Source organism: Lagopus muta, chromosome 9 (assembly GCF_023343835.1).
Source record: "Lagopus muta isolate bLagMut1 chromosome 9, bLagMut1 primary, whole genome shotgun sequence".
NCBI lineage: Eukaryota > Metazoa > Chordata > Aves > Galliformes > Phasianidae > Lagopus > Lagopus muta.
In genome coordinates this window covers 18,399,997-18,424,677 of record NC_064441.1, presented here as the reverse complement: position 1 = coordinate 18,424,677, position 24,681 = coordinate 18,399,997, and the positions used below count along the sequence as shown (strand labels likewise).

The following is a 24,681-nucleotide window of genomic DNA, read 5'->3' as shown; positions in this document are numbered from 1 at the left end:
GTTGTTTATGCTAGTTTGTTCATTCACTACATAATGAAAAAAAGTGCTCTAAACCATTTTGATAAAAATGACGAGCAGATAGGTGGGGAAAAAAGCCCCAAACATATACAAACTTCACTTGTATTATTTCTTGTTGCTTTTCTGCTCAACACAGAGGAGTTTCCTGCGTCACAGACTTTAGTGCCTACCCACTGTTACTGTACACAAGCCTAAGAACTGTCGTCACACTGCATTTACAAACTCGTGCTTTGGATCAATTGATGTTTTGTTCAAGTGACACTCTAGACTACTCTATTTGTTTTACCTTCTGGGCAACTTTGTTAGTCATAGGTTCAACAGAAAAAGGACTTCACACTAGGAAACACCCTCCCCCTACCTGTTATTTTATTAATTTTGGAATTACATAGATTCAGAAGGAGACTTCAGGAAAAAAAAAAAAGCGGAAGGCACTCTAAGTTTAGATGTAATTATTGTTGACTTCCATAATAATCCTAAAACACTGAAAATGGGGAAAATAGTCATTCTGACTACTTCTAAAAACCTACATTGATCACCACAGCTGCTCTTATCTAAAAGAAGAGACAGCAACACTGGTTCATAGAGTAAGCTTGTACCAGTTGCAAAGACCACAGAAACCACAACAGAGGACTCAGCAACTCACGGATTCAAACACTTTGATCACTTTCCAGTCACATAAGCACAAATAACAGTTAAAGCATCACACAGCTCCTACACAACTGACAGCTCAAATGATTCATTATGTCTCTAGACTAAGCTTTGTAATGAGATATGCTGTAAGTGCATCTCCTAAGCATCCTAAGAAGAAAACTAATCATTTACACATTTTCACAGTGCATTACATCACATGGATATTCAGATATATCACACCATTGTCCCTAAACAAGAGATACAATTCATATGACCAAATGTTTAAGCTACTTATTTCCCATCCATCTAACTGACAGAAGAAAAAAAAAAAACAACATTAAGTGCTCAAAATTTCTCCTTCACATTCACTGGAAGGCAACAGCCATCTTCTTCAGATTATTGGCCTAGTCATCAACTTCTACCTTGTAAAAAGGAGGCATGCTTGAGAATTCCTATTCCAGAAAACGTTTTACACACACACTGTATAATTGTGCCAGCATACTCACTGCATTTTTCATGATGTATTCTGAGGTTATAGTCTCAACTTCTTCCACTGTATAGGATGACACATTGAGTCCAGAAGGCTGGGATTCATTAATCATCAGCAACTGGTAATATTCCTCATTGGCTACATCAAGAACATAAGAACATTAAACAATTTATCTTCAGAAGCAGAAAATCACATTGGTATGTAGACAGCCCAAAAAAATTTGACTTTTTTTGGTACAAGCACAGAATGGGCAGTTGGAAAGTCTACGGTACTATTCCAAATGAGTTACTCCACAGTGGAATTTCCTCATCAGTAACCCATGCACCTTTGTCCATCTTAAGACAGTTACATACACATTGTATTATATTTCTGCCTGTTTGACAGTTTCAAAATTTGAAGATAAATAACAACTTTGCAAACAATTTTACAACAAATACCAGTAAAACACCAAGCATTTGGCAAAACTGTCTTAACTCCCAAGTAAATATTTAATTTCACCCAGATCAGTTTTATTTAAGCAGTATCATATACTTGTTTACCTTTAACTTGTTTAATGCTTTTAAGGGCATACTTCAATGCTGTTAGGACACTAGATTTGCCTTTAATTCTCTTTTCAGCAGGAAGGTGAGCTTTCAGCTCTTGTAATGTCTTCAATAATTCCTTCTGTGTTTTGGCTTTAGTAGACTGCTCGCTGCTGTAAGATTAAAGACAAATAATAAAAAGTCACTTGGATGCTTGGAGTAATACATCATCCTCATAGAAACTCAAATACACTGACAATTGTCACAGTTACATATGTGCAGCTAGCCACGTTAAACTTTTCTATTAGTTAATATCAACATTCAAAACTTGTAGTAATTCTTAAATTAGCTACAATCGCTTCAAATGGAAGATTTATCACAACCAGAAATCTTATCATAAAACACATATACTGCCTGTATGTGAAATGGTACATTTATACACACATATACACCCAAGCACCAGTGAACTTCTTTTTTTTTTTGCACCAGTCTCCCTTCCCCTTTTTTTTTTTTTTGTGATATATCCCTTAGTTCCTTTAAAATTCAAACTCTCAGAAATGTTCATGGACTTCAAAGTAGAGAAGCAGGAGGTCCACTCAAGTCTTCACCTCCTGTTCGAGCAGGTTCTCATAGGAAAGGTCCCTGAAAAGGGAATGGCAGTGGGAGAGCATCAAGTTAACAAAACAAATGGAGAAATGCTTGGAACAATGTATTCCAGTTAAGCATGGCAATACATTAAGTAACATAAGGAAGGCTGAGTAAATATGAAGGGTGAAGAATCAGAGGAGGCAGCTGGAGACAGATATGTTATTAACATTTCTCAGGTGCATGCTCAAAAGTGTTGTCTCAATGCAGAAGGTCAAGCTACAGCAATAATCAGTGCTAACACTAGAAAAGTGCCTTCCTTTGAAATCCTTGGTATCTCTTATTATTTAAGAATGATGATAAAATCAAAAAGGAAAAGGAGGGAAGAGAAAGGATGGAGAGGATGACAAAGATGGGTGACAAGTGGAAAGGAAGCAGTTAAAAAAAAAATAAAATCACCTCATCTTTGTCATTGAAAGAAATTTAAAAGTTAATCAGTCACAACAATTTAGAGGATTTTAGACCTTTTCTTAACTCTCCCTAAAAATCAATTCATTCCCATGGAAAGGAAGGTCTTCTATTACCACACAGTTGCCATGGCCGGCATTGTCCGTGGAGTTGCCCTAAGGATCACTGTAGAAACAGAGTTCTTGGCAACTGTACTACCCTTTCTGAAGCATTCAATAAGCAGCCTCAACTTCCAGGTAACTTTCAGGAGGATTTCGGATTATTTTTTTTTCCCCCCAGGAAATTTTAGTTGTTCAGGTAGATGAACTCATCTGACAGGTTTGGGGTATACTTCACACTAAATGCTTAGAAGGTGAAAAGGCTGCTTGTACTGGAATATACAGTCATAGTTCTTGTTTGCACCATAACACTATGATAGGCATATAATTCAGTTACTCACTGGCTATTTTATACTGAGAAATAAATGCAAGGGAGAAGAGAATAATGTCATACTCCCTTGGGAAACTTAATATTCGCCCATACACTAAAATCACATCTACAGTATGGCTCGATGGTATTAGATTGATGCAATCTAACAGGGCCTTTTCAAAGAAGAACAATCTATGCTAACAGCAAGGAGGAAGAGAAAAAGAAAGACTGAAATAACAGAGCATACTGCTGTTTTTGTATCCTCTGGGCTTGCTTCTTAAGTGGTCAAGAACACTTCTGCCAGAAAAGCTTTTCCAAATTAGCCTCTAGCAGTAACAAATGCAGAAGGCTGCCTCCTTGGAAAATCAGTTATGAAATTCAAAAATGTTTTTCTGAAGATCTGTAGCATCAGGCACAGTAGCCAGCCACAGAGAAGCTTTGACTTGCAGAATACAGAATCAGCAAATTCTACAAAAATAAGAGCTTTCTGTTTTGCTTTATGTGCGCAGTCCAAAAGGTAGTTACATGGTACAAACATCGAATCCAAAGCCCAGAAGTCTTTGAATCAAAAGCTAAACCTACAGTTTATCAGCCTATTGCAGACATCTCTTTCAAGACCAGCTACAGGTGTGCTCAGTCAACTGAGGTCATCCCTCTCCCATTCCAGAAAGACTGAAGATGATCAGATTGTGCTCAGATTAACTGTGACTGGCAGTGGGGGAAATATGGTACCATCTGGATTTCTGAGCAAAGAGTCATTATGAAGATTGCTGTTTTTTGTTTAAAGAACAAGGAAATTGAGTCAACAGGAAACAAAGATTAAGAAATGATTTTGGTTCACTCTGTTCTTGATAATGAGCAAAAAGTGAACTCCAGACACAATTTCCACACAAAGATAAAGTATGGAAGATTTCCTTATGTCCACAAGGCAGGCATTATGTTCAGCTCACACCAAGTGGTGCAAAGGAGTATTTTTCATTTATCACATCTTCAGGATCTGTATCAGGCAGAAAACTTTCAGGTAGGTATATACAGATGGGGATCTTAACATCAGTATGCTAAAGCTGTCCACCTTCCTCTGTGAAGGATCAGGTTTTGGTCTCCTAATCAGAGGCTGACTTAAAAAACAAACAAACAAAATAAACCTCAAGAAGAGCAGGACACTCTGAAGTGTCCAAATTAGAGCCTTCAATGACACCAGGTTTCTCAAGTCTATCAAGATCAGTTCATACTGCACTCCTGCAGCAGGTCTGCCCTTACAGACTAAAGGCTTGAATCCTGGTGAGTGGAACACGGAGAGGCAGACGATATGGCTGCTGGACACCAAAACATATCCAACTCAATGAGTGAATTCCAATTTTAAAATGCTACTAGGTTGTTTCCAGGCAAGGGCTTCAGACTAAAATCTGAAGAGCAGAAAAATCCAAGAAAAGTCTAAAAAAAAAAAAAAAAATAAAAATAAAAAATAAAAAATAAAAATAAAAAAAATCCATGCTTGAAGTGAACCACAAAAATAAAACTGAGGCTAAGCTACCAAGTCAAAAAAGGCTAAGAAACCTTACAAGTCATCACACAACTTGTGTGAAACGGCTACAAAAAGCTCTGATTCGATCAAGTGGTTAGGAAGACATGCTGCTGATTGCAGAAAGGAAGAGAATCAAAGACAGGACATCATCTCCTATGTGCACTCCAATTTTAGCCAAAGCAACATCAACTCACAAAACATCAACAACCACCCAGCATATAGCATCTGTTTTTACATTTGTAGCATCTGTTATTACATACAAGCAAATTACTGAAAATATATGTACATTTACCTGCATCCACTGCTAGACTGATTGTGTTCAGAGTTCGCAATCATCAGACTAAATGCATTTGAGCTTGAACTAAAATAAGGAAAGGCAAAGAGATTAAGATCAGTAAACTTTACATAAAAGTTACTTCATTTTAGTTTTACAGTCACTTAGTCACAAATGTCTAGAACAAAAGTCAAACTTTAAGAGTCTACTTAGTAAGTATGGAAACTATACTTGCTACACATTTAAGAAGGTACCTCTTGCTCTGTATTTCCTCTGTGCACTATGCTATTACTTCAAAGATGAAAATAGCACACATCCATCCTTACTCTTAACAACAGACTTACACTTTTTGCTATGTAATTACAGGAGTTGGTTTATCAAAAGAATGCATAAATAAAGCCAAAGCAATGATGAGAAAGAAAACATACAGATTAAGTTGGATGTGTGAATCACTGCACTCTATGAAGTGTAATACATTACATAATCTGCATTATAAAAGATGACTGGTTAACGAGTGGAAATCAATACTAAGTTTTAATCTGGAGATACAGTTTATACCACAGTTGTAACTCAAATTAGATTCAGATGGTAAAAGCATTCGGTGAGAAAAACAAAAGTGAACTTTATTTAATACTAACAGCTACCTTTTATGACAGTCTGAAGATTCCATGAGCATTGCTGAATCTTTCCCATTTTCATCAGATTCATGGCCATGAGAATCATGTCCACTGGAGTAGTTTTCATTCGTCTCATTTCCACTGAAGTCATTTCCACTGGATCCACTGCTCATCTCAATATCTTCCTGAAGAACTTCAGGAGAGTGTTCAGGTTTTGGCTGAATTTCAGAATCTTCAGCAATCATCTGGCTATGGTTACTTGCAAGTCCAGAATACTCACTCATTTTCTGTTGCTCTTTTAAAGAGAACAATGAAGAAATGTTTTCACTGATATCAGCTTGCTGCTCAGGGTTCTGCTCTTCAGTGCTAGAGTAGAACCCCCTGACCTTGATACCGTCCATGGGACACTCATTAGAAACACTGCCAAGATCAAGTCAAGCCATATTCAGAATTTTCTGTCTGTAAAGATTCTGTCTGGAAGTACAGACCCACAAATCTGAGGAAGAAGGGAAGGAAGAACAAAAGCAAAACTATTTTCTTGTCTACCTTTGCTGACAAACTGAAATTAAGTTATATTTATGTTTAATGTTCCCAGCATTTCAACAGTGAAACTTTCAGTTAAATATAATTGCAATTCTAACATTTTTAATCTTTTTAAAAAGAAGTATTTATCTTTTAGTGAAAACTCACAGAAAAAGAGGAAGTGGGATAAACATGAACTCCTCAGAAGTTTAAATATTCAGCTGTTTGCAGTTGTCACACTTAATTTTTGATAGATTTTCTGTCTGGATTTGGACAATAGCTAGTAAAGAATATTTTACGTTCAGTGAAACTATTTTGCTGGCTTTCAGTTCACCTTGGAAAAAAAAAGATTCCATTGATGCATCAGGTGATACCTAACTATGTATGGACTTTATTTACTTAGTTTTAACTACACAGTCCTGCTTTTAAGATCAGTTCTCTAACAGCAGAACCTCTCTCTCTACTTCCTCTGTACAGACGTCACACAGGTAAGCAGAATGAACATACAGCAGGAGGAGGGAAACAAAGTATGAAACAACTCACTTATCAACAAAAAAAATTACTATGATACAAATATGCCTGAAGATAATTTTAGCCATATCTACTACTAATTCAGTGAAAAAAAGGCCCAGCACTGTTTAGAAAGGTAAACGTAAAGCAAAACAAAAATCCCTTCTTTTAAAACAAATTATAATATGGAGCGTATAAGGAATTTAGTGAATAACAGAGTAACGCCGAACAGACAAAGGAGAAATGCTATGTAGCAGTTCAACTTTTCATACGAGGTAAAGATGCTTCATCTGAACCATCTCCCCATCCAGTTAACAGCCTACAGATAACAATACTGCAGACTAGAAGCTACGATTCCCTGACCATGCAATGCAACATCAAGAAAACAAGTTGTTTTAAGAATCATGTTTGTTCCCTCCTCTTCTTCCTTTAGAATATTCAAAATAACAATCCTTGACTAATAAACCTCTCTGGAATAACAAAGGCAATACAGGAAGTCTGCAGGTAAGTTTTCCTAGTGCTTTCTGCTAGTATTAACTGCAACAATTGGCTTTTAAACTTTTTTTTTTAAATATTTGTGTAGTCTTTAACAGAAAGCTTTAACTTAACAAATATTTAAAACACACCATGATTCCACTCCCCTCCCACACAAAAAGCATTGAAACTATTTTCTTACCCTTTTAATTGCTGTTTTTCCAGACATTCTACATTTATTTCAAATTTTTCAGAAGAAAAAACTGCACTTCTCCTCCTTTGGCCAAAGAAATATGCAAGATATCTGTTTTCATTTGAAAGATGAAGTACAATTTAGGGACACATACTTAAGCTTTCAGCAGTGGTGATATATTCTATCTTTCTATATGTTTCTATAGAAAGTGTGTCAAAAACATTTTTTCCACAACAAGATTACTTAGCAGCTTTTTCATATCTAACTGTCTGCCAACTCAGACTGTGTAGACATCCTGTTACAGTGCTGCACTGAATAGCAGTATACAGGCAAGAAGTTACAGTTTAGCAGCTCTAACAGTTATTTTCTGGACTAAGAAAACAACTTTTGCTTTATAAATTACGGAACTGAAACATACAAGAAGAGAGTACTGACTGTTAGATGAATTGTTTCACAGTGGCCCATGATAAGCTAGAGCAGACATCACCTCTCATCTACTCCCTCCTGTAGATAAGGCTCACACTGTCCCCTGCCTTACCTAGCTTCACCTTTTAGAGATGCTCTAACCCTGTATACAGCTCACTCTTAACCACGCCTGCTCCTATTGAGTGGAGATGATGCTGAGCAGTGCTACCCATGCTGCAGTATAACTGCAGTATCAGGAAGAACACCATGTTTTCACTGTTAGTGACTGAAAACACCAAGGGGCTGAGACAAGCAAATATAGATTGCGACATTGGGGAACACCTATATGGATGGCATGTGAGGAAAAACCAAACAAAAGTCATGTTACTGTACAGGAAAGAGAACACACATAAAAGTGTTAATGCTTTTGCTACTACTTCATGTATTGCATAATTAAGAGCAGCTACTGAGTTAAGAAAACTGAACTTGCATTCAAGAAGCCAATTCTCATGCATCATCGATACTATTATTTCTCAAACAGCACTTATGTTGTCAAGCCCTTTGGGCAATTCAGTGAGTCAAGGTACTCCAGCAAACTACCCAGCTAGCAGTGGGATGCCCTTCAACTTTCCCCACAAGAATAAAGGTAGGCCTGGTGATCCAGTTGAGCCTATTTCAAGTAAATGCCTTACGCACAAAATTCTATGGATTAACTCCATCGTGATTACAACAAAACTTTTGAAAAAAGACAGCCAAAGCATCACCTGAAGAGATCAGACAATTACACAAGTAAGTATTTTGTGTCTAAGGCAGGATTTTGATCATATTTTTTCTGAGTACCGCTAGGAAAAGAAACTTAAAAGAAGAGGAAAAGGATATTGCTGTTACAGCTGTATCTGCTACTAACCTGTGTTACCTTATTTCTTCAGAGGTAGAAACAAGGCTCTCAAAATACAGAGGCTTCTATACTAAAATCCCTTAAAGAAAGCTATTCACAGCCTCATATTCATGAGCTGTCAAAAGACAGACTGAGTGTAGCCCTCAGTTTTCCATTGGTAAATAGTCCAATATTACTGTAATGCATCTATCTGAAAAACTGTGTTATTTATGAGAAGGGCACTGATCATACCACAGACTTCCTACTTCAAACACAAATATTCTGTGTACGAGTTTAAGTGTGAGAAACCCCTCTGAAATTCTAACAGCACAGCGTATTATAAATGATGCAGTGCTCTCAGTCCCCACAGTTGCCTGCAAATCTTTGTTTTTTAAAGCTTGCTCTGGAAAATTATTTCCCTAAAGTCTTTTCTATCATCTCTAGAAGCTTAAGGATCAATGAAAGTGTGCCACAGTAGCATGAAGAGGTTTGTGGTTTGAAATTCTGAGTTGTTAAAATACTGATGAGCAATTTCTTCCACTTCTGAATATTCTCTATTGTCTCTTCCTTCCCTGACATCTAGGCCAGCTTTGCCAAATATTTGTAGCAAATTTCAATAGTTTCTTTAGGTGCATGAGAACGGCTCCCAAAACCTAAACTGTGCAGTAACTTTGAAGGGATTTTCCATACCTCCTTAAACAAGTGCTGATTTATCCATTTGTTCATGTGGAGCAATGTGTTTAGATTAAGGAAGTCGTTAACAGAATATATATAGGTATTGGCCTACAAGAGATATCATACAAATTTTTTTCCTGTTGACACCTGGCAGAAGTGTGTGTTAGAAGTGGTTCTGGTGTGCTACACCCAGCCCTAGTTAGCTACCTGACAGGGCTTTTGCATGGTTTGCCCACAGCAAGCACCTGTGCAGTGCCTTCCTAACTGCAATACACTGACTATAATTTGGAGCCTAAGGACAATGGGAACAGATAAAAATAAAGGTATCCCTTCTTGACAAAGAAAAAAAAGGCTTGAGCTTATTTTTATTGGCATATTTAAAGAAGTCCTGGTGTTTTTATCCAGGACTGGAACACAACGTCACTGTAAACCAACACTGCACAAAATCCGTTTCAAAAAAAACCATCTCGTAAGTCTTCATGCTAGATACACATAAGAGAATAAAGGACACAAAAAATTAAATAGGGAAGAACAATATAAACATGACAGGCTTCTAAGAACTTAGAGGAAAAATTCTGATACTTTCACCAGCAATGCTGAAGAGATTGAGACAGCCATTAGTTATGTCTACAGGTAGGAACAGAACTGTGCAAGAGAAGCAGTATTTAAATCTTGCTGGTTTTGCCTGCAGCGTCATGAAGGATCCCTTAAGAAAATTCCCAATGAAGAAAATTCATAATGGCACAGAGAAAGGTGTGGAAGCTGGGGCATATGAAAGAAAAGAAACATTTCTAATAGAAGAGCTTGTATAACAAATGATGAAAAAGCCAAAATCTCAAGAAGCAGTAACAATAGCATATACAGTGAATTTGGTGGGATTCTCTAGGAGACTGCAATTACTGAAAAAAGACAGACAAAGTGAGCTGGAATGCCAGGCACAGAGCATGGAGTGCAGTAGGAACAGGCTGCTGCACCTAGCTAGAATGCTCTCAGTAGAAAAACCTAAGAGGAACATCTGCATGCACACACAAGCAGCAAGCAAACACTTCAGGAATACAGAGGGTCACACAGCCCAGAGAGATTAATTAATAGTGAAACCAATCGCAGTCCAAATGCCATAATAAATTGCATATATCCATTTCACTTAAAGGCTTGAATAAATATCCAGTAAATAACCAAACAAGAATGAAAAGGTAAGAGCAAGCATGCTTTCCTAGTCTGAGATCCTCTCTGGATAGGCCAGCTTGAGGGAGTTAACTGCATATCACATCCAGTACCGTAACCTTCTACAGAATGTCACTGCACAATAAAGAAAGAGTCCTCCCAGGTTTGATCTCGAGATAAATTACCACCGTTCAATTTCTTAACTTTCTGCTACATCTCTCTAAATTTCTGAAGTGAAGTTACTTTTGGATTCTGAGAACAAAAACTCAGCCTTAAATTGGGACCTATGGTCAATCTGTCAAAGAATAGAAGTCTGAATGAAAAAGGCAACATTTCCATTGAGCAGTTAGGTTAAACACAACTCGTGGTGGATGTACAGAAAATGTCTTCGGCTACTCATTAGCCAGAGAAGCTCTTATCATAGTAATACAATGGAAAGAGCCTGAATTTCAGAGGTCCCAGAAGAACATGCAAAATACGTAGGGCAAAAGCTTGAAGAAGCAACAATTCATGCTTTTTAGAAACTCTCTTAAGAGCTAGGATCAGGACCACAGAACAGAAAGAAAGCAAGCTTCCTTTGAAACCATGACACAAACTAAACAAATCTTATTTCAGCAAAGACCCGCTTACATTCAAAGAACTTTTTTTTTTTCCAGATTGCTTTCCACAAAAAGCTAAGGCTACTACAAACATTTAAAGATTGAAAATGTGAAAATCCAAGGATAAGATGAACTAATTCAAGAATTAAGTAAGAGGAGAGCAGAGCATCCAAAGACCTACAGTTTGCTCGAGTCTGAATTTGCAATTAATATGAACTTATCAATATTAAAAAATGAAGCAAGAAGCACACCGCAGTTTATGAATATATTTAGACATGTTAGTGCTCAGGGACTGTAACTGTATTAGCATCAACAGGCAGCATTCCTCACAGTGAGGATTTTAGCTTTCTGGAGGCATAATCAATGTTTTCTGCATATCTTCTGTAGGATTACCTTACAAAATGATAATCTTTTCTATTTGTATGATAACTATCAGAGATTTAATCCTGTCACGCAATTTAAGAAAAAAAAAGAAAATTAATGCCTACAACAGATGCACGGTCCCTGTGCTATTAGACCATAATTGAGTGCTTAGTAGTAGCAAAGAGTCAGAGGGAAAAAAAAAAAAGCTTGTATCTCAGTTTATTAATGTTTGTTTACATCTTGTCTAGCTGTAGAACTTGACCAGCAATAAAACCACGAACTTCTCATTTTGCAGCAAAAGAACACGTTCTAGGAATGGGGAAGAAAATTCAGTATTCTAACTTCACTATGAGGAAAAGAACAGAATAACCATTCCCTGCTTGAAGATACAAATACTTCCTTTTTGAAGATTTCTCATTTCAATGAAAACCAACATATAAAAAATTTGCTTTTTTTCATAGAAAGAAATGAGGTGTAAGCCAGAATTTTCTATTTAAATCAAAGTTACCATTAACATCTAAAACATCACAAGTAATTCATAGAATGGATTTCATAGCACTCAGAGCATTCGGTTTACAATTTGTTGATAAAGATCCATCTTCAAGCTCAAAAATACCCTAAATACAGAACTGTTAGCTAAACAACAATAATAAATAAATATAATTATATGATCACCCTAATCAACTACTGCTTACAGCTGGCATTCACTGTACAACAGAGGAATCTGCCAATACATTATAGCCTTTATCCAGAGCCACCCAAGTGCCAGACCTCGAAGTTACTATAGCATCTATTCAGGAAGAAATCAACCTATGTATCAGGCCAGGCCATTGGGTCCAAAGCAAATATACCTGCATTTGCATCGTTTCTTTAGTGAAAAAAATTCAAGCCTTTTAATTTGAACCTAAGTATACTTCTAGGCTAAAAATCTCTTGCTCTCAAATAATGCAATTCCCAGTTCATATCAAAAACACAGTTACAAGTGAGCATGCATACAACTGAAACCAGTTTTAAGATAAAAGGGCTGCACTGAAAGTAATGCCTCCTATTTTATTATGTTGGTCCATGGCATCAGAGGCAGACAATGGTGATATGGCAGTAGAGGCTGAGCCTTCCCACCAATACTCCATTATGTTTGGTTGCCATGTGACAAATGGCAGCAGAGAGGCAGACTGACATGGAAGCGTGTATGAAGCAAAGGGATGTCACTGAATTCCTTGATTCACAGAAGGTAACACCCACTGACATTCATCAACTTTTGCTGTACATTTCTAGAGACCAAACAGCGAATGTGAGCACAGTAAGGTATTGGATGGTGTATTTCAGCAGTAGTGATAGCAACAGTGGCTCACTTCCACTGGTACAAGTTGTTACAAGCATAGCATTCAGGCTTTTGCTCACTGCTGGCAGAAATGCATAGCTAATGGTGATGACTCTGTTGAAAAAATAGTGTTTTGTAGCTGAGAATTTGCTCTATCAAACAGTGTTATTGTGTTCTTCATATCTGTTGTAGTCTCCATAAAAATAAATAGGAGGCATTACTTTCGAAGCAGCCAATATAAAACAAACAGAACATATTTTCTGCATAAGCCCTACATGGAGAAAAAAAAAAAAAAAAAAATCTATTAACAATAGCCATAACAGTTATGTATGTTCCTTACCTGTTTTTTCCTATGAAAAGTTTGTGAAAATGTTTATCAAGTTCCCTCCCAGCTAGCATCAAAAGCATGAAGCGCCTAGGTCCAGAGTCTCCCACATGCATTCAGTTCTTGTCTCATCCTCTTCTACTGGAAATCTTTGACCATTACAGAGTCCGGACACCTCTACAACTATAAAATATAAAAGAAATACCTGGGCCCCCCAACAGTGTCCTCTTCAAACAGATAGCAGAGAGATGCTCACAGTTATGCCATTCCTATGCAGATAAATATTGGTTAAACATGAAACTGTCATCCAGCAGAGGAATTAAGATATAACTTGCATTTATAACACTTTTATCCTGGTGTAAGGCCTCATAAAGCTAAAAAATAACAGAACCTTCCACACTAAATAACCTCTCATCTCTGCATTGACTTCTGATTCACTACCAGTATGGTGTCATACTATGCATGTTAGGGGCTACACAGGCTGGTGCAATTACAAAGGACTAAATTCTCCTGTAGAAGACAGAGGAAAATGCCCAATGTTTCCAACAGAGCCTCCATGTGCTAAGAAGTTCATTTGGAATATCCAGATTTAAGATCTGAACTAATAAATCTAATTTCATCTCAACCTGTATAGGCTTTTTATAAGCATTTGTTTTAGGCAGCATGCAAACTGCAAGTTACAGAACGGTTGGAGTTGGAATGGGTCCCTAATGGTAATCTGGCCCAATCCCCTGCTCAAGCAGGGTCACCTAAAGCCAGTTACACAGGACCACATCCAGATGGCTTTAGAGCATTTCCCCAATGGACTTCACAACCACCCTGGGCAATCTGTTCCAGGGTTCAATGGCCCCCATAACAGAGAAGTGTTTCCTTACGTTCACAAAGAAGTCTGTACTAGCAAAGTTCATCAACACTATTATTCTTCCTAAGAAAATTACTTTCCTCAGAAAGATCCTAGGAATTTTGTCAGGGAGAAAAAAAATCTGAAGGCTGCCCTGTTAGATGCAGTTAACTAAGTACGTTGATACTGGCCACCACCATGTAACACGAAGTAGAATAAAAATTAAAAACTCTAAAAAGCAACATTTGTGCTTCAAACAATGACATCACCAAGTATTTCAATTGAATATGCAGAAGGAATGTTTGGAATGGTGTTCAAATCCCAAACTAACTGTTCTGGCATGCAGCCACATTAATAATGCTTTAATTTAAAACATTACACATCTAGCAACTGCTGGAAGTGCGTTTGTGTTGGCCAGACTTAAGGAAGAATTTATTCACAATATTCCACTCCTGCATAATGCCACAAAGCTGATAAGTGCTCTGCAAGTCTCAGATTACAGTACAAATCTGTGTACATTAGTTCTTTAAAGGCTGTGCCTCTACAGTTATTATATATTGATAAAACAGGACTTAATAAGCTCGGTATCCCTGGCAGAGTGTGTGAATAGCTTCAACTAGAGCGACTTTCAGATTTTGTCATTTTTAGCATCCCTACTGAAAACGTGGAATGTCTTTCAACACTAGCTAAATCCTGGTTTAAAAGACAGCTATTCCTGATTCCTCACAACAAACTCGCCTCCCTGAAACGCATATTTCCTTCAAGTTTCTACCTTCACTAATCGAGACCTACAAGAAATTCACAAGAATTTGCCTATTTATGAAAGGACAGCTATTATTTGACAAGCTTCATGATATTTTCAGAGGGGGAAAAATGGGTTTAAAGTATAGGTTTGAAGGGATATTCACAATAGGAGCACAAACCATTTTGATTGCTTATGTCAGTTAAACCTACTTACACATTTCAGAAGATACTAAGAAAAAAAAAACAGAATAGTCTTAACTACTTAAAATTCTCATCATGAACCTCTCTACAATTTAACTAAGAGCTAACATAGACCTCTATCAGAAGGAGTTTCACGTGAAACTACATAAAACTCATTCAAAATAAGATTTTCAGAAAGACAGTTAAATCTAACTATGGTGTTCTATTATTAATTAGAGGAAATATGCAATTGACTGAGAAAGCCCAAATCCCAAAGAACTAAAATAGTTCATCCACCTAATGTCTTTTCCACAGAAAGTCTGAACTGACAGTATACAAAGAATATAGAGCTTATGGCAACATTTCCTTCCACACCGACTATTGCAAGCACAGACAACTGCAGAATTAGAAAAAAAACAAACCACCTGTTTTAGTTTAGGAACACACCTGTATTACACGATCCCAACCAAGCAGAATTGCTGAAGAGAAATGAAGTCACACCTGCAGCACGGAAAAGAGAACAAACATTATCAGCTTTAAAAACTTATTTCATGTCAAGTTTTGCAACTGTTGTGGGGGTTTTGTTTTTAATTATTAGAAAAACCAAGCAGTGTAGTATTAACAGCAAAATATATGGTTTTATTTTCATCTCTCTCTTGGAATATGACAGTATCATTCAGAACTGTTGTGCCTCCCTCTCTATCCTTGGGCCAATACTATTCCATTATCAGACCACATATAAAAGAGTCACTGTTACATTTTCTTTGCAATGTAGACAACCTGCTTCCCTTATTCTCTTTGTACTCCCAGTTTTTTTCCCCTCCAGTTCACTTGCTCAATTACTTGAATAGGAATTAGAATAGTATTAGTTTGTTACAAACTACAGCACAACTCATCAAAACTACTGCTGGAAGCTATAACTTTCTAAATCAAATCTTAAAAGAATAGTATTTTCCTGCTCTTCTCCTGAGCTATCATCCCAACTATCTCAGCAGTATGAACAACTTTGCTTCATGGGTCCAAAATTTTCATTATTGTTTTATTTTCTTGTAACATCTGGAAGTTACTGACTGTTGCACAGCAAGCACTGCAGAAATAGCACTAGATACTGGATACTGGACTAAATAGCAGTTTCCTAACAATTCAGAGAAGACACACATTTCTGTGCACTCAATGATACTTTACAATGTTTGAAAATTTAATGCCCTGAATAACTATAATTTTCAACATTCTGACAGACTACAGCTCAAGGGAAGCATGCAAAACAGCAATTAAAAAAAAATCAGTTTCTTAAGGAGGCCATAAGGTACCTTAATGAACACACTTAGTCTTTCCAAAGATGAACAGGTCATCAATATATTCCTAGAAAACAAACAAAACAACAAGCTTTATTTGCAAGATAAAAAATTATTCACAAAACATAAATCAAGTCCATTTAACAATGCAGTGGAAGCCCAACCATGAAGACACAAACTCCACTGATGAGAAGTTGTGAAGACTATAGAACTGCCCTCAGAAAAAAAAAAAGATGACCTACGTTCATACAAACAATCAACTCTATTCCTGCAGCATCCATACCAACTCTACTATTTCACTTCCGCCCTGTTTTAAGATCAGTTTTGTTATTTTTAGAGTCCCTATTTTCTCCATGGAGTAGCTAATAACAAAGTTAGCCTCAGGTAACTGGACAAAGTCAACTCAGTCTTACTACGAATAGCCCAGTAATAGGGCACTGTTGACCTTAGCCACTTTACCTCATGGGAGGTCAAATGATCTCAGCTGTGCTGTGATCACTGAACAGGGCCAGCTCCTGATTCATCACTTGCTTTTTTATGACTATAAGCCAGTTAACAAACGTAGCCCCCAAAAGCAGTCAGGGCAACTACACAGTCACCTGGCAGGAGCTGTTCTCTTTTCTTACAGGTAAGCATTCCTTACTCTGTGAACACCATCATCAGTGCTCAAATATCCACAGTGGATTTGGAGTTGTCATCCCCACAGAGCAAACTGTCTTTCTCAAGTCTACTTCTTAAAACCTGAATAAAATGCCAACAGGGTGGGCATTTTCCATGAGGGTAAAAAAAATGTATGAACATAAAAATGCATCCATGGTGGACAAGATTGTTGCAGCCTGTTCCAAGACTTCTTGAGAAGAGGCTAAGCATGGTCAGCTGTACCTGATCCATAGTAGTTTCTAGACTTCATTACAGTGCTACAACAGGCTTCATTTACTTTTTAAAGTTGAACAAAGATGCTTTGCATTAAACGTAAATTTAAAGACATTCCATTTTCTAAACAGAAAGCCATTTCTTCAGAGAGCTGGAGAACTTATTAAAGCAGACAACAGTCAGAACTCCTCTAAGTTTGCACAGGTCAACTCTTGACCTTTTGGAGCAAAATATGGGATACAGTACATTTAAGAAAGTACTGTCACAGAATGGATGGAAAAATTATCATGCTTCACCATGCAGTAATATATATTTCATCTTTGTCATGCATGGAAGTAGATACAAAAGCATCTCGAACACCATATTTCAACTTTCATACCTGTTGAAATCTCTACTTCTCCCCTTCTTTGAGGGAAGGGCTGAAGAAAGGTATAATTTCACCACATTGTATTAAATTTATATAAGTTTCAGATGAATGCTGCTCTTTATATGCCATTACAGTTCATGTCTAATTGCAGACTTCAATCAGAATGGAAGTCTCATTCTGGAAAACTGCAGCAAACCATTAATACACCCCACAAAGCATGGCCACCTAACAAACATTCTGTACTTGTCCTAAAGCTGGATGTGTTTGTACTGAGAAATAAGAGATCACGTTGCCCGGGAACCCATAGCAGAGATGTAATAGCGAGCAAAGAAGTGCTTTATGTACCTAAGATCTTTGTGTAATTAAAGAAACAAAGTAGTAGAAATGTGAAAGTACATGAAATAAGGTCAAGCACAAAAATCATACCAAGATACAAAAGAGGGAAGGAATAAAGTGGGAAGGTAGTGAGACCAACAGAAAATAGAAGTACTGGAGATCCTGGACACCTCATCCCATCTCTCCGAACTTCATTTACAGCAAATATGGATGTTACTCACACAATTTAAGGACAGGATCTTGGAAACACAGCATAGCATGTGTTCAACATTTTAAAAGACAGTCTGAAACACCTATACAACAAAATCCACAGTGATTCTGTCTACAAGAAAAGCATTAAAACTTACCACCTGGAAACAAGGCATCAGTTCTGCCCATTAATCTCAGCATGTAAACATGCTTTTCCCCGTTATCCTATCTTTTTGAGATGAACATCAGTCCCATTAGCTCATATAACCTCCAAAGCAACCTTGTACTCCTGCCAAATAAGTGTGCTGCTCCCTGTTTCTCCATTTATTCACCTGCATACAACATGGTAAGCCTTCATCCCTTCAGCACTACAAGTAAAGGGAGAGAAGACCAAGTGGGAGAAAACAAAGGAAAAGGGAGACCGTGACTACATAACTCAAGGGAGGCAAATTTAGTCTTATTTCTTACTGTGTTCTAAAAGTGAATTGTTTAAATCAGGCTTCCAAAGCAGATCTCTAAGACTTGTTCTATTTCAGCAGCAGCTGAAAACATCCACACTAAGCTTTTCTTCACCTCACAATAGCTCTCACACACACAAATTAGTCTCATAGCTTCACCTGTGTACGCGGACAAGCACGAAGAGCATGCACTTCGGAACTATTGCCTGTGCAGCTTACAAGGAACTTGGTGCACTATTGCTGTCCCTCAGGAATGCATTAAGAGAGAGAAGACCAAGTGAGAGAACCTTGGACTGGATGGGTACAGCCTAACACAGGCAATTAGAGATCCTATCTACACCTGAAGGATAACTTCTGAAACACCAAACAGAGGCACAGATGCCTGCACTGCTGACAGGTAGAGCACAAGCATGCCTGGTGATCTACTAAGCCACTTACTAGAGTAGCAGTCACTGTGCATATGCTCAGGCATGTGGATTCCCATGTGTTCGGGTGCTTCCCTACCACAGTTGTCAGTTCACTGTCAGTGTGAACAAACTCTGCCCCACAGAGTAGCTCCAGAGATTCCACAGCCTTTGCAGACATACACAAACCATCCAATACTCCTTTGGTCTCCTGCCATTCTACACTACAAAAGTAGCCTTGGGTTACAAGAGCTCGCAACAGACCCCAAAATCACTAGCCTATGAAGTGAGTTTCTGACATGCCCTTTAAACAAGCTTCACATAAGGAAGTATTTCACCTGCAGCTAAAAGAAAAATGTCTGCATGTCAGAAGGAAGGGTCATTCCTCAGTAGGCAACAAGTAGCAAATAGAAGGCTTGCTCCCAATAGCACAGGTGGGAAGAACAGCCTGACTCCCATCATTGTCATGATGGGGGATCATACAACTGAGGCAACAGTTGTTAAGCAGGAAAGGAGTCAGGAACCTTTACACACTACACAAACCATAGAATGGCCTGGGTTGAAAAGGATGACAATAATCATCTGGTTTCAAACCCCTCGCTATATGGCAGGGTTGCCAACCACCAGACCAGGCTGCCCAGAGCCACATTCAGCCTGCCATCTGTGGCATTACTTTAAGATCTACTGTTTCCTGCATCCAAACTTACCTGCACCAAAAATACAAGTCAAAGCAGTTTGGAGTAATATAATTAATGTAACTTTTTTTGTGATACAGTGCTTGACAAGATAGGTCAACATAATAAATATTTCAGCAGTTTAAAACTTGCACCAAAGGAATAGGATATAACAATGTGGACAGTATGAATGCAGCAAGATAACACAGCTAAAAATGTCTGTAATACACATCCTCAGAGGAATTCTAGGCCACGCAACCAAAACTGGACACAGAAATTCCTTTTCAGAAACACCGGATAACCCAGTAATTACGATGTGGTAACATCATGAATATAACACAGTGGCTACAGCACATCCATGCCAAGCATTACGCAATTCCTTGGTAAGAACATGACGTTCCCTTTTAACGCAGGCCAATGACAGCAGGCCAATATAAAATACTACAGTCAATCTAAACTAGTCAGTATTTACTGTTCTTCTGATTAGCAATAATCTGCTCACTTTTATACACCAAATATACCTCATCCCACACTAACTTGCCCATGTGCCTATACTGTAAGGTGTTAAACAAACCCAAACTTCTCTACGGTAAAGCACATTTTAATGTTATATAAGTGTTAGAGAAATAAGGGTGTGGCAAGAACCCAGGAAGAAAGAAGAAAATTGGTTTATCAGTCTGTATCTAAAGCAAACACTTCCTGGTCAGAATAAAGTCTGAGGTAGAAGAAAAGTCTAGAATTCACTTCAAAGTACTTTGCTTTCTTCTCATACTGCAGCTCAGTTCCACCAAAAATCTCAGTTTACCAAAACCAGTGATTTTTCACAGGGGAAATTTATTAGCATGAAACTATATTGTTCAGAGATAAGCTCAAATAAGCCTATTTGAAAAGCTGAGGCTGTTATGAGCTTCAATCTTTGTGATTGAAGATGTGTGGAAAAGGTATTAGACTGAGAGCTAGCACAGTATGCTGACTCTATGATGCCCTGTGGAGGCATAAAAGGAATATGAGTAAGCTGTAAGAATGAAGATTACTGAAATTTTCAGATTGCATTAGTGTGTTAAAATAAATATGGGAAGCCTACAACAAACCTTAGCAACTGACAAATAAAGAAACCACATAGTCTTTGGATCAGAAACGGATCTAGAAAACTTGCTGAATTTGAAGAAAGTACACAAAAGGCAAAATCTTACTGCTTGAACCTTGACATTAGATCAAGGCCAACTACAGGACAGACTGCGTTCTCTCACTGCATGAGGTTGGACACTCTGCCCAAACGACCAACTGCTCTAACAAACCGTTCTCTCTTCTACTTTAATCACCTGAAACTGTCAAAACTACACCAGAACTGAAGGATATGATTTCTTTCTTCCACTCCAGGCCAAAGGCCCTCTCCGAGAGCACCCCCTCAGGCCAGGGACAAGGCCTCTACACCTCAGGGCCACGTCCAACTCACAGCACTGATGGCAAGGCTCGCATCAAGGAAAGACACTGTCCCATTCTCCAGTGAAACTTCATCACTTTGCAGAAATAAAGTAAATAATAAAAATAAGAAATCACAACAGCATGCCAACACGCACAAGTGTGAGAAGGGGCCTGGTATTGTAGCACAGTGACAGGGGCTCTCTCTGACATGAGCTAAGCTATAGGCCCTGCTCGTGAGTTTCATATTTGAGATCTTCTGTACAGTGTAGATGAGCAGCACTGTGCTCCAGCTAAGGTCAAGGACTAACAGACACCTGGACACCCAGAAGGCAGGAAAAGTTTGAGTTTCACCAAGTTCAATGGCCCCAAACAGTCCAAAGAACACGGAGACATCCAGAAAATAAGCCCACACATTTAACTGACAGCTCGACATATTTTGGTTTTATCAAATATACATCATCAAAACTAACCATTCATAGATAAGTAATTACTTGCTGCCCATCACAGGGAGGCACGTGGACTAAATAGTTGACAACAAGCAATAGCCAGCTCCAGAAGTTCGCTGCAGTTCTGTGAAGTGACAGCTTGCATTAGCTGCCACCTGTAAGCACTCTGTGGTTACAGCAATGCTGGCAACTTGAAGCAGTTCTTCATTGCACTAACAGACTTGGCCACAACCCTCTGGCTGGAACAGTTACATAATTTCCACCTCGATTTGTACTGATGTAAGGGGCGGCCACTCAATGTCAGAAGTACAAGTACACGGCAGTCTTAGGTGCGGAGAACAAGTTGAAAGAAACTTCATGGCTGAAAGCCAAGAGACAACTTATCGCAGCACCCTCCCAGGGTACTCTGGAGCCACGTTGCCATGTCTGCCCAGAACACCATGTCAGCAGCTCACTTTGCAAGATCCACAGAACTGCCATGGACGCCCCGTGGGGTTTTATAAGCTCTCACAGCACACAGAGAAGGCTGCATCCTACCCAACCCACCGGGAGACATGAACCGCCAGCCCAGCTGTTACCGTGTGGCTCGCTATTTGCGTGAAACTCTTCTTACATAAACGGTTTTGTAATCACACATGTAATAGCGTGCACCCCATGTCAACAGGCACTCCGCCGCGGTCTCGGGGCACAGCACGTCCCCGCTCCCGGACCTGTTGCCCGCCCCACCTGTAGCACCGCGCAGCACCGGCGAGCGCCGGGAGAGCAGCGGGGGGGCGCTAAGCCCCACTCCCGTGCCCGCCCACCCGGTACCCGCGGCACCGACCTCTCACCGCGGCATCACACCACACGACCACCGGAATAGAGCCCGGGATAACGCGGAGGGACCGGCCACGTCGAACGGGCCGTCTCCCCCCTCGGCCGCCGTGCCGGGAGCCGCCCCCCCACGCCAGCTCCGCGCACCGGGCCGCCGCCGCCGCCCCCTCCCTCGCTCCCTCTTTCCAAATCCAAGGATCGGGGGCAGAGCCGCCACACAGCGCCGGCAGCGGGGCGGCACCCACCCGGCCCCATCCCTCAGCCCTACAGATGGATCCGTCCCGTCCCACGGCGGCGGGAGAGACTCGGCCGCGGGGTTACGTAACCTCGGCCCGGCGGACCAGGGGGAGCGGGGCAGCCCACCGGGCCCCGCACGGTCGCCGATCGCCCCCCACCAGCCTCCCGGCCCCGCCAGGACGCGGGGAAAGCGCCGCGGGCCCCCAACTCACCGCACACCTCACGTCCGCCCAGCGCGGCGCAGCCCGGCACCGACTTCATACAGGCAGAAACGTGACCGGGCGTCCAGAACCCGCCCCTCCCGCGCTGCCATTGGCTGCGGCTACGTGACACAGACGAAGGACCGGGGCGGGGGCGGGGCGCGCTGCTCTTCCATTGGCTGCGCCGCACGCCGCTCACTTTACATAAGCCTCACGTGTGACACCATGTTTCCACCGCCGGCCGCCACCGCCGCCGAGTCTGCCCCGACGGCCTCCCCTCCCCCTTCCTATCGCCACCACCCCCTTCCTGCCACCACCACCCCCCCTACCTCCTTCTCCCTCTCTTCGCACGGCTCGCGGAGTGCTCACTGCCGCTAGGCAACCCCCCGCCGCGCTGCGCCGCGCCTCCTTCAGACCGCGGTTGCCGAGGAGGGCAGAGGTTACATCACGCCCCGGGGGAGGGGGGGGAGCGGCTCCGCCCCGCCCCTCAGAGCCGACCGTGACGTCAGCGCACGTCCTCTGGGCTAGCGCGCGGGGGACCGTTGGCGGTCGCGGCGCGCGCTCGCGGGCTCTGGGGGGGCGCGCGACAAGGCTGCCAACAGCCGTTAACGGTCGCGGCGCGCGCTCGGCCCCGCCGAGGAGAGGAGCGCGGGGCGGGCGGCGACAGGCAGCGCGAAGGGGCGGGGCGCGTTGCCTGGGAGCGCCGTACACAGACCCCAAACAGCGCCCGGCCGCGGGGTGCGGGGCTCCACCAGCACCCGGCCCCACCCTGGGCCTCGAGAAGCGGACGGGCGAGCGAGCTCCGCGCCTCAGAGGGAGCGGGCTGCGGTGCGGAGGCAGCGGCGGGAGGCGCCGGGACGAAGCTCCTTACATAAGCGAGGAGCGCCCGTGTCCCGCTGCCCGATTTTGTACGCGCCCCGGGCTTTCGAAACGTGCCGGCTGACAGCGCGGAGCTGCCTTCCTCCTGCTCTTAGCGAGCCTGGAATCACCACAGAAAGGTTTAACGCTAAGAGTCTCTGAGGCGTTCAAGGTACGTCCTGTTCTTGTGGAAAACCAGCCCCAATTACTGTGCAATTATTTCCATTCCAAGTGTAAGAATGAACTTTTCGTGTTTATTCCCCATTAAATCTCCCGACGCTCAGTATTGACGGTGCCCGTCTCACGGCGAAAAGTTCACATATTCCTCGAGCTGGTGGCGCTGAGTTGTGCCCAGGCCCCGCACTGTGGTGCAGGAGGACCTGAGATGTACTGCTGCAGCAGCATTGCCCGCTGCTGGCGGTCCTGCACTTCTGCTCATTAACATTAACGAGTTTATTCCACGTTATGAGCCTTCTTTCTCTTTATTGTCACGCGTGGCGATGAGAAGAAGGTACAGAGGAGATGCCAAAGCTCTGCCAGCTTTGGTGTGTGTACAGCAATCGAGTGTAACTGCATGCATGAGGTTGCTCCATGGGAAGTAAGGCAGCAGAGAGCCATCAGGGCTTCCACTATTTATCTACAAAATGAGGTTAATGCTGCTTCCCTCCCTCACTGTGGTGGTTTTAAGGATAAGTCCATTAGGTCCATAGATATTTAAGCAACGGCTATTGCAGAAACAGCTTGTGAGTAAAGTACCCAGCAGTATTTAACTCCTGGAGAGGAGAGGGGGCAGGGAGCGGAAGCATTAGGACAGGATCCCACAACTGGATTTGTTGCAAAGCACAAGTCAGCTTATCAGGATCCCTATTTTAGTTTGCACTCCCCTGAAGTTTCTAATTTAAAGACTAATCCTAATTAGATACGCTGTATTGTTTGGTCAACTTAATGGTGTTAGTGCTTCACATCCAGAGCTTCATCATTCTGTTTAAATTATCTTTGTTAGGGATGAATGGATGTACAATGACATTCTTGGGTTCCATGGGATGCTGGGTTTTTGTCATATGCCCAAACTACCCATCTTGTCTGTGTGCTGAGGGCTACACTTCTAAACATATGTTCTAAGTCAGGCCCAGAGGACCCTGCCTATCCCAGCAGCTGGATGAGTTCCAGGACAAACAGAACAGAGGCACATCCATCACTGTAGTGCAACACACCAGTTCTAGCAGGAGAACAGTGATTACCATCACCAGAAAAAGCCAGTACCTTTTCTGCCCTAGTATCGACCAGTTGCATTATTTGAGTTCTGCTTATTTTAAAAGGATACAAAACAATTGTTTTGGTCAAGGTAGACGCTCACTGAGAATCAATTTAAAGTTC

At 40.9% G+C, this 24,681-nt stretch overlaps 1 protein-coding gene and 1 long non-coding RNA gene across 12 annotated transcripts in view; one reads left to right on the top strand and one right to left on the bottom strand.

Annotated features, from left to right (window-relative positions):
- Positions 1-22,887, bottom strand: part of PER2 (period circadian regulator 2) — a 42,759-nt gene extending 19,872 nt beyond the window's left edge. The window contains exons 1-9 of one of the 9 annotated variants that reach the window (XM_048955266.1): positions 22,459-22,558; positions 16,040-16,091; positions 15,177-15,230; positions 12,980-13,233; positions 7,245-7,346; positions 5,564-6,032; positions 4,938-5,006; positions 1,678-1,832; positions 1,155-1,276 (exon numbers count right to left, since the gene is read on the bottom strand). In XM_048955266.1, the coding sequence (XP_048811223.1) occupies positions 1,155-1,276; positions 1,678-1,832; positions 4,938-5,006; positions 5,564-5,937 (720 nt within the window). In that variant the 5' untranslated portion in view covers positions 5,938-6,032; positions 7,245-7,346; positions 12,980-13,233; ... (1 more) ...; positions 16,040-16,091; positions 22,459-22,558. Of the gene's footprint in view, positions 1-1,154; positions 1,277-1,677; positions 1,833-2,267; positions 2,302-4,937; positions 5,007-5,563; positions 6,033-7,244; positions 7,347-12,979; positions 15,231-16,039; positions 16,092-22,458; positions 22,559-22,775 lie in introns of those variants that run through there. The other 8 variants (XM_048955268.1, XM_048955265.1, XM_048955269.1 and 5 more) reach the window with 8 other exon arrangements.
- A 78-nt stretch (positions 22,888-22,965) lies between these two features.
- The window catches only part of LOC125697744 (uncharacterized), a 61,202-nt gene continuing 59,486 nt past the window's right edge, over positions 22,966-24,681 (top strand). For all 3 annotated transcript variants that reach the window (XR_007378909.1, XR_007378911.1, XR_007378910.1), the window contains exon 1: positions 22,966-23,476. This is a non-coding gene — a long non-coding RNA (uncharacterized LOC125697744). The remainder of the gene's footprint in view (positions 23,477-24,681) is intronic.